At 30.1% G+C, this 10,317-nt stretch overlaps 2 protein-coding genes across 2 annotated transcripts in view; both read right to left on the bottom strand.

Moving 5' to 3' along the window:
• Window positions 1-1,765: 1,765 nt before the first annotated feature.
• On the bottom strand, window positions 1,766-5,366 carry LOC119603459 (dr1-associated corepressor homolog). The gene is made up of 4 exons (XM_037955501.1): window positions 5,363-5,366; window positions 5,169-5,261; window positions 2,475-2,564; window positions 1,766-2,415 (listed from the first exon to the last, which is right to left on the bottom strand). Exons 1-4 carry the CDS (start codon window positions 5,364-5,366, stop codon window positions 1,766-1,768), a joined length of 837 nt encoding a protein of 278 aa, XP_037811429.1.
• Window positions 5,271-10,317, bottom strand: part of LOC119603246 (embryonic polarity protein dorsal) — a 59,192-nt gene continuing 54,145 nt past the window's right edge. Inside the window, exons 2-6 of the mRNA XM_037955228.1 lie at window positions 10,002-10,049; window positions 8,282-8,788; window positions 7,823-8,214; window positions 7,410-7,761; window positions 5,271-7,364 (exon numbers count right to left, since the gene is read on the bottom strand). Of these exons, the coding sequence (XP_037811156.1) occupies window positions 5,752-7,364; window positions 7,410-7,761; window positions 7,823-8,214; window positions 8,282-8,788; window positions 10,002-10,049 (2,912 nt within the window). The 3' untranslated portion in view covers window positions 5,271-5,751. The remainder of the gene's footprint in view (window positions 7,365-7,409; window positions 7,762-7,822; window positions 8,215-8,281; window positions 8,789-10,001; window positions 10,050-10,317) is intronic.

Genomic DNA, 10,317 nt, shown 5'->3' with positions numbered 1-10,317 from the left:
TACCACAAGATTGGCATAACTCAAAATTCGGTTTTCATGCGCTGTTCTAAAGTCATATGTAGTATACATACATATTAGGCTTCACGCAATATTTTTGAAATTGTGATATCATACCTTTTATGACAGTTTTTGGAACAGCGCTAATATTCGCGTAATTATTTTGTTAAAATTTCAACTCCTTCATCTGCATATCTGCGGCCAAAATACCGATTTTGGGCGACAGTTTTTTATAGACCGAAAACTGCTGTACATATTTCAAATCTGACTTTAGTATACTATTCTACAGGAAAATTTAAGATATATAAACTTAATTTGACAGAATTTAGATGCACTATAAATGCATAAGAGCAAAAGAAAAATTGCAATTTAAAAAAAAAAAATCAAAACCTGATTTTGCCATTCGTAAATATAATATTCAATGCCCTTAAAAAAAATAGTGTTAACATTTTTAATTTATTGTAATCCCTTTAGGAGTTATTATGGTTATAATGTTGGCTTGTGGTTTAATAATTTTCCATCAAACAATGGTGTTTTTCATCATCATCTCCGAATTTAATAAAACTCCATCCAATTAATGTTCCATATATAACTTGTATAATGACAAATTTTGGGCCTTATAACTTTCGTGGTTTTCGAAATATAGCGTTGTAAAGTTTAAAATCTGAAAATTTAAAGTCTCATCACATCTAAAGGGTTAATGATAAAATTTTTGTTTTTGCACCATTTGCCTCAGCAAAAAGCATACTTTGATTATGCACAAAGAAAAAATTTTTTGAAATATTTTTTGAAAAAAAGTGCATCTTTGGATAATACTAAATGCACTTTTGAAGCATTATAAAAGTGTGAAAATAAGCTCATTCTTATTGATTTTTCCTATAAAATCAATTATTAGAGCATGATTTCCTATAAATTCTACAGTTTCTGCTCTGTAAAAAATGTAGCTCAAAATCAGTGGTTTCCGCCTCAGATATGCAGAGGAAGGAGTTGGAATTTTGAAAAAATTATTACAGCATAGTAATCACTGAAACCTTCTAAAAAGTTGTGATATCACAAAAACGGGAAACATTTTATTTTTTGAAACGAAGCCTAATACATATGTATGCAGTTTTATGATCAAAAATGATGGTAGGGGTTTAAATAGAAACTCACCTTATCGGCCTATTTAGGTCCAATAGGTCCTAAATATACCAAATGAAAATTAAATAAAAATATTTTATTTATGTTAAAATTATATTATAAAATGTATAATTACAAAGATCTGGGACAAAACTGCGGCATTCGATATCGATCGAAATCTGAATAGAATTTAAATAAAGATTTCGAACTTTATCGTTTGTCGCAATTTAGCCTCAAATTTTAAAAACTATTCGGTAACATTTAGAAGTTTTGTAATCAATAAAATTATGAAACAATTTGTATTTTATTGTCTATTTACGTACGTTGCGTTCTAGTTCTACGAATAATATAGTATATAGTAGTTAATCTTAAAATTACTATGTTTTTTCTTATATAAAATATCAAAAATTGAGATTCTTTCTTTATTAATTTTTCTTTTGTATACAATTCAAACCCTGAATTTATATGTATCACCATTTTTGGATCACAGTCAAGTCGAATAAGATTTTCTATGCGAATCTATCACTGTGCAACAGGATTGATTTTCTTGATTATTTTGAAATAGAAATTTATATCGAGTTGATTTCTGTGGTCCTGCTGTCAGCATCTATATGTTTTTTAATCAATTGTTGCATTGACCTCTAAACATCTATGTTGATATTGATAGATTTGACATTCTTAATTCGTCGGAATTCTGTAACGGCACTAGATCGTCTAATTGTGATAGATTAAAAAGTGACGAATCGGTCGTTGTATTTGTTTCTTGGAATTGATTAAAAATCATATTGTTGGTTGTTCCGAAAACAGCTTGAACTTGTTGTATGTTGTTGGTGATGTTCATAGATTGCAACTGTGTGTTGGTATTGTTTTGATTGCTGTTGTTAATAGTATTGTCATAGATGGGTGTGAAACTTCCTCCACTGGTACGATTAACAAACATATTGGATGACGAGAATTGTGTCTGCTGTTGAGAACTTATCATGTTAAAATTGCTGTTGTTATTATTTTCAAAAAATGCATTTGTGTTGTTGTATTCAGCAGCACCTTGTGTTTGATGGCTGTTGGTGATACTTGTTGACATATTAAAGTTATTGTTTAGATTTTGATATTGTTCCTGATTCATTTGACTTTGATTGTAAACATTTGACATTTGCGATTGACTCTCCGCACTGGAGTTTCTCATTAAACCCGGTGAAGGTGTGGTTATATTTCGATTCATCATTGGTGATGTCGGCTGTGGTGATGGTGATGCTTGATAAGAATTTCTGTATGAACTACCATAATAGTTTGGCGATAAAACTACGAGAAAGAAATTATATTATTTACCGTTCACTAAGAGAAGCCTTTTACAAACTTACATGGTTCAGCTTTGACCTCAGTAATATTGGATAAAGGTGATTGTTGTGCCGGTTGTATATTCCACATAGAAGTGGTGTCCATATTTGTAGCTAAAAAATATAGAAGAATTAATTTTTATTAAATTGAACTTATTTTTTTAGGGGATAACGATAATGGCAATTTGTTAAAGCAGAAAACGTAATATTAATAACTAAGTTTAAATTAAAATAAATGGTTTAATAAACTAAAAAATACATTCAAATTAATATGTTAGAACAAAAAAACATCATTTCCAAACATATTTGAAGCCTTTTTAATAAAAATTTGTTCATGGTTTATAAAACAAGATTCCATAAGAAAATTGTTCTATAAACATTTGTAATGATAAATGTAATTGGAAATGATGTAATATAGTGTTAATTGATTAAATAATAATTTAACAAATAAATTAATCAATACATAAGCAAAATTATAAATGGCACTGGTTTTTAAATTCCAAAAAAACTCCAATCATGCATAATTAACTTACAAATGTCAAATAATGTTTCAAATCCAAACACATCTCTATGTTTCTGAAGTCTTTTCTAGCTGAGTGATATTAAGTTAAAATAGTTTTGTACCCTATACCATTTATGTACTTAAATTAATAAATAAAAGAATCCCGATTTGTTCTCAAATATAATCTTAATTTATATATAAATATATCAATAGTTTTGAAATAGGGTTTCATTTATTAAATAATCATTTTTAACATTTATTTACACATTTAGTAATAGTAATCAATATATGTTGGTTTTAATAACATCATTTTTTTTTATCTTAATATTAAATTGTATGTTGGTCCATTGTGTTATTAATACTACGATTGTTTAATAATAATTTAAAACATTAGATATAACAATTAGTGTTCCACACCATTTTAAATTTGGATTTAAAACTTCATATATATATGTATGAATATAATGTATGTATGTATGTGTTGTTTTTATATAGGAAACCTTTAAAATGTTTCTCACATTTTTAAATTAGCTTATTACTCTTCAAAATAGGTATCATTTTTTAAAAATATTTCTACTTTCTAGACAATTTCTATTAAAGTCATCTTGTGTATAAAAATAATTACTAATCCTGAGCAATATAATGTAAACTTTAAGAACATAGATTTCAAAATTAAATGGAAGTATGGAAAATGTTTTCATAAGGAAAGAATGAATACTGAATACTGACCATTTACAATTACATTTGAAGTAATTGTAGTTGAAGCTTTACCGATTACAATTACTTGTTATTGTAATTGAAGTTTTGCCAATTACAATTATTTGTAGTTTTAATTGAAGTTTTGACAATTACAATTATTTATAATGGTAATTGAAGTTTTGCCAATTACAATTACTTGTAATTGTAAATTTTGTTCCTTATACATAATTACATGTAATTTTTAATTGTAATTAATTGTTAATTGTAATTGGTTATTGGTCAATTACACATTACAAGTAATTGTAATTGGAAAAACTTCAATTACTATTGCAAGAATGAGCATCATTAAACTCTAAAATAGTTGTGGCAATTAAGAGCAACATTGAAGTTTTAAAATAACATGATCTTTTTTGTCTAAATTTGGCGTATATTTTCTATATTTGAATTTACAAAAATGCATTTGAAGTACACTATTTAATAGATTTTATAAAAAGATCTAAAACTAATTAATCCCACGTATCGTAACGTTAAAGTTTACATTTGACTAATTCTTCTATAATTCAATTTTTAAACGAAGCACTACGATCAAATTTTAATTCTCAGAATTTTGTATTTAATAGTATTGTTATTATTTTTAAAACTATTTAATTTGGGATAATAAATTATTATTTATTTATTTGTAAACATATTTATATTTAAATGTATAAACACACAATAAATTATTAAGAACGAAGAATGAACAACTGTTTAAAATTTTGTTAAACATCTATAAAATCAATTAAATGAGTAATAACAAATTTTTGTTGCTTATTTAACAATATGGTCCCTGTATTTGTTAAGTTTTTTTTTTAAATACATATATATTTCTTTATAATATATTCTAGTGTTTATCAAAAAAGAAATGTAGATAGATATTTATATCTTAAAAAACATCCATATAAGTATATCTACATACATACATATGTATGTATTTAGTTGAATTTGTTTGTGGCATTAGGTGAGTATTAGGTACTTAATTAATGTAATAATGAAATACATTTATAAAAATATTTGAATTTCGTTTATAATTAGTTATTAAATAAATGAATTTTATTGTAGGTAATGTTGTTTAAATTATAATTAAATAAATATACTATGTTCGTTATTATTGTATGAATGTGAGTATGTATGTATATGTATTTATGCATGTGTGTATGTATATTTTTATTTAGTGTTTAAACACCACCAATGATAACCCAATGAATTTTGAATTTACTAAATACTTTTTATATTAATAATCTATAGTGAAAGTTTAACACCAACTAACTAACATTATTATCTACATGAGATAATAAAGTCAATCTATATTAGCGCAAAGTGTAAATCTGTGGCCATCAATTAATCAAGTTTGATAAAAATATTAGTTGCATGATATCAACATTTCACCATCGTAATAAAATATTTATTTAATATATGTATGTGTGTATGTATAGAATAGTAAAATAAGTTATAAAATGTAAGAAAATGATCAAACTTACAATTCGAAATGTTACATTGCATTTGATTTTGTTCGAGTTGCTGTATATTTCTTAATAAATTCATTGGATCAATACGTTTTCGTTTGAAATTATCTAAAATAAATGTGAATATTAAAATAAAATGAAATTGAAAAATGAAAAAATTTAAAACTAATTTGTTCACTTGACTAGTTGTTTTTCCTGATAGTACACACCCATCTCTGTCTATGAATATGATAATAATAATAATACTGAGGCATTCAGCTTGTCGCTACTTATTTTCTATTGGTTTATAAAATCATTTAAAAATGTGTCTAGAGCGACAGATAAAATCTTATGCATAATTTTTATGATCATTTGACGTTATTAAAACGAATTAAGACGAATTTAATAAAAATACTGAAACAATATTAGAAAGTGCAGCAAATGCAACAAACAAAATGGCTTAAATACTTGATGGAAATGATCACTGACTTTTTTGTGTAACGACGTAAAAGTCAGAGGACTTTGTGAGGAGTAAAACACATTTTTGTCAATTTTAAACAAGAACAACTAAAGTTTTCATGAAGTCATAAACAAGTATACAAATCATTGAATTGTATTTTCAATGCAGACCATTTGCTGCTGCCAAACGCATTGCCACTTCTTCGGGTGTTAAAACTGGTTGATTAGCGAAGACATTCTCATCATTGGCTTCATCACATTCTGATGGCATACTTGTATACAGAGCAAAATGTTCAGCCTCTGAAAGATCTACACCAGGGTCGAGTACTACACCATAGGCACCTTCGCATAAATTCTTAATACTTTGCCGATCGGCAATGGCTATAAGTTCCATATTGCCATCTGATATGGGGATATCGGCCAATTGTAATGCACTTAAGGTTTTGCGATCTAAAAGACCACCATCGTATCTTAAAGTGCAGGAACTGGAGTAAGATCTCTCCTGTTTGCCTAATGTTTCCGAGCTATCAACCTTTAGGGGTATGTGAATAACATCGGCATTACGTTGGGCAGGTCGCTTGCCCGATACACTACTAGCACTACGACCTACCGCTTTTCCCGTTTTCTCATTGGACTTGGGCTCAAGTCCCAGAGAATTTGGTTGTAAAGATTTTACCGAACGTATCGATGCACGATTGTTGTCATTCATTGAAAAGTTGCCAATACTGGGCTCACGACTTTGATTTGGAGTAGTAGCTTTCGAATTGGATTCATCACCTGAAACTGTAGCATCGGGTTTGCTTTTCTTACGTGAAAACAAACGTGAGAAGAAACCTTGTTTTTTCTTGGGCGAAGGCGTTGAGGTGGCCGATCGTTTGGTAGGACTTTGATCGGGTGTACGCATGATAATAATTTGTGAGGGAGGTCGTGAAGAAATACTACTATTGCGACTACTATTAGCTGTATTGCAAGGTGAGGTATCTGTGTTAGTGCCTGCCCACAATTCTTGGGAAGGTTTTCGCTTGGGGGGCAATGGCGGTAGAAATTGTTCTCCAATAGGAGAAGGTGTTCTAGGTGGTAACGGTATGGGGGGAGATGGCGGAGTTTGTGGCGTTTGAGCTGCGCTTAGTTTTATTCTTGGTGCCGGAGGATTTTTTAAAACTACTAAATCATTTTCAAGATTCTCATTATTATTAGCTTTGGCTTGAGCTTTCAATTTGGAATTCTCGATAGGAATCTCAATTGGATTCTTCAAAGCGATCTGAAGACTAGTATAAGTAGCGGTCTCGTCAAAGTTTTCATCAATATCTACAGACACTTGTGCACTAGCAGAACAATTTAAATTCTCTACATCATCGGCTAAGTCCCTACTATAGTCTCCCTGTAACTGATCGGCCATATTACGTTTGGCCAGTAATTCCAAACAATATCTATCATCTAGTTCTATGTCCTGTTCAATAAGTTCAGTATTCATGCGATTGTCATCTGTTAGGGAAATTGTATCTTGACTTGTAATCATAGCTTCTTTAATAGCATTCGTAGTGCCACTTAAAGATAAAATGTCGCCATTCTCAACTATAAGACTGTCGGTACGTTCAAACTCATTAGATTGCATCCACTCGGTGATTTTATCTACAGTCGTTAATTCGCGCGAATCTATTTCTCTTTTCCCTAAAATCTCTTCAACTGGTGTCGAAGTCTGAGTGGCATCATCCATAGTAGGAAAAGTGATTAGAGGGACGGGCACCTCAATTTCCATATCGCCGTTTGTACGTTCAATGTAATTGTAATTGTCAGTGTCGTCATTGTCCTCGTCATCATCAACGTCATCATCACCGTCATTGTCATCGTCGAAACTTTCTTTTTGGCGTTTTCGGGCCTCGTCGTGCTCGTTTAATGTGTCGGAACTAAGAGGCTTACTGGCTGAACTGTCGCTGGTAACAGTATCGTCGTTATCATTATCAGCATCCACCAACGAGGGTACTGAATATTTGGTCGCAGTTGTTTCACTGTCCAACGAGAGTATTTGCTGGAATATTTCCATGTCCTGTCTGTGTTTTAACTTGCGTTGTATACGCGGAAATGTTCGCATACCTAGATCAGGATGAAATTCGAACGGCAACGCTTCACTTGTTTCTCCATCCGATGGCCGGAATAATTGTATGTATACCTAGGAATAAATATTATTATAGGTTATATTAAAATAAACTCTAATTGGTTTTGCAACGTACCTGTACACTATGCTTTACGTCAGGATTGATGTAGCGGGGAGTTTTGAAGGTAATAGCGGCTTGTTTATGGACATCGGTCGGCTGAAATTGAGCAAAGTCTTCCCAATATACCTCATTGTTTCTCAATTCGAAAAATCGTATTTTAATATCATCTTTGGGTACTTTTTCACACAACAGAATAATTGAATCACCTCCTGTTACTTTGGCGGCGCAGCTACACAAACGACAGATAACTAAATCATTTATCGATTTCTTATCATGTATCGGATCGGAGACCACTGGCGGTATTGGATAAGGTTTCTTGACACCAGGTAAAGGTATAAAGGCTTGAAAGCACAAACGTACTACATTGAGATCTATGGATGATGGTTGATCTTTGTGGGCGAAACTTGCTGAAATCGAAAAAAGAAGCAGCATTTTAAAATTGTTGTTAAAATTAACTTTATAGAAAGTAATTACTTTTAAACGGGTCAATACGTTTTCTCTCTCGCTCTTCGAGAGCTGCTTTTATGTCTTTCTTTTTAACACATTGTATTCCCAAATTGCTGAAAACGGCTCTCATTGGTGGACCATTGATGGTTGCCAGGCAAACGCCATATTCACAGCCCTCCTTACCAACTAAATTGTGTGGATGTGGTCGATAGGGTTCATCTTTGGTAACACACGAAACAACAATTTTAACTTTTCCCTCATAGCCTTCTACTTCGATGGTGGGAAATGTTTTGTTCTCTGGCGTTGAGTGAACACCTGGTATAGAACCAGCCGAACGACCTTCGCATATGTATCGGAAACGAAGTCCCTTTAGTGCTGGTTGTTCTACGATTTTCAGACGAACCCCTTCCAAATTCGGAATATTGGGCTGTGATGATAAATTTGTGAAAGTGGGTGATGAGGATGCTGATGAGGTGGATGATACAGACGGTGGGTTATACATTCTGTCTGTTATGGTACTAAGAACGTCATCTACTGCAAATGAATAAAGAAAAGTTAAATTTATAAATAGTTTTCTTGTTTAAATGATCAAGTGTTTTCTAACGAATCAATTCTTTTAAAGATCAATGCAAATATTTCAATGGTTTAATTTCGTTATGCAATTTTGTGGCAAATAAGGAAGAGAATCTTTAATATTCATAAATACTTCAGAGTGATCTATTCATCTGAATGTATTCGTATGTTATTGTGTGCATGAGTAAAGAGTTTAATGAAAATTATTTTTATTTTCATTGTTTTTTTCTTTTGTTTTATTTTTCCCCTTGCCAGATGGATAAATAAGTCTGACGTCAATAATAAACAAATCGAATATTGATCGCAGTGATACGATTACGAGAGTACAAGTATCCGCGTGTGTTTTGTTTGTTTATTTTACCGGTTGGTTCACTAATGTTGAAATACATAAATATTAAGAACAGAAATTTAATTGTCTACATTTATTTCGAATGTTTATTTCGAAATTACAATTGAAATTTGTTTTGTTCAATTACTTGGTTTATTTATTTTACGTGTGTGCGAGTACGAATTCCAAATAGAACCACAAATTATATTGCGAAAATCTACAATTTCCAAAATGTTTTTCGTTTTATTTGTAATTACAAAAGTTATTTTATTGTTTCTTTAATGTCTAAAGTAGAATTGGCAAAAAAATATTATATATATTTTATGATCATACAATTGACATTGAAAAAATCCACAGCGCGTCGCGTTGATGGCAAAATACTTGTACATAATATATACTATATATTAGGGAAACAATGTTGCTTTGTACACAGTGGCGTATGAGTACTGAATGTGTTACTTATACGACACATTGCTCACTAAAGATAAATTAAAATTCTGTAAGCTTAAATAATAAAAAGATAACGAGGATTTATAAAAAAAGCTGAATGTGAATTTGTACACCCAAAAAATGTTAAATCTCTAACTTTGACGCCAATTTTCTACGTTTTCCGATTTTTTTTAATAATATTTTTAAAATTTTTATGATGTTTTCCAGAGATTCGAAAATTAAAAATTAAGTTCAGAATTTTTTTAAACTTTAATTTTTTTATTTTATTTATTTATTTTGGTGGATCGTGGTCAGGATGATTAAACATATGTATGTGTATATTTGTGGGTTTTGTTTAAATTCAGTTAACAAAATATGAATGTATGAATGAATAAGTGTGTGTTTGAGTTTACTTACGCATTACACTGAATTCATGATTGTGTTGTTCATATTGAAGAATATTTTCTACAAAATAAAAGAAAAAATAAAATAAAAAATATGAAAACAAAAACAATATTATGGTTTACATAATTAACACACACATACATTACATTCATTTATAAAATGTGGATTTATTAATAATCCAAGCGATTGGTTTATTGAAAAACAAAAAAGGAAATGTTAATTACATTGTTCAATCATCGCATTTATTATTTAAATATGCATCTGCTATATTTTACATGGATTAAATTAAATATACAGTAGTTTTCCGATTTAACGACCATTCAATTCT

This window comes from Lucilia sericata, unplaced genomic scaffold (genome assembly GCF_015586225.1).
Source record: "Lucilia sericata isolate MDLA Ls3-8-SP2 unplaced genomic scaffold, ASM1558622v1 Contig000009F_arrow, whole genome shotgun sequence".
Classification (NCBI taxonomy): domain Eukaryota; kingdom Metazoa; phylum Arthropoda; class Insecta; order Diptera; family Calliphoridae; genus Lucilia; species Lucilia sericata.
The sequence above is the reverse complement of the archived record's forward strand: the minus strand, read 5'-3'. Positions and strand labels throughout refer to the sequence as shown.

Coding starts and splice junctions, on each gene's coding strand:
- LOC119603459 (XM_037955501.1), bottom strand. Junction 2,565..5,168: donor GCAATGTAACATTTCGAATT/GTAAGTTTGATC, acceptor TATATTTTTTAG/CTACAAATATGGACACCACT. Junction 2,416..2,474: donor TGAGGTCAAAGCTGAACCAT/GTAAGTTTGTAA, acceptor TCTTTCTCGTAG/TTTTATCGCCAAACTATTAT.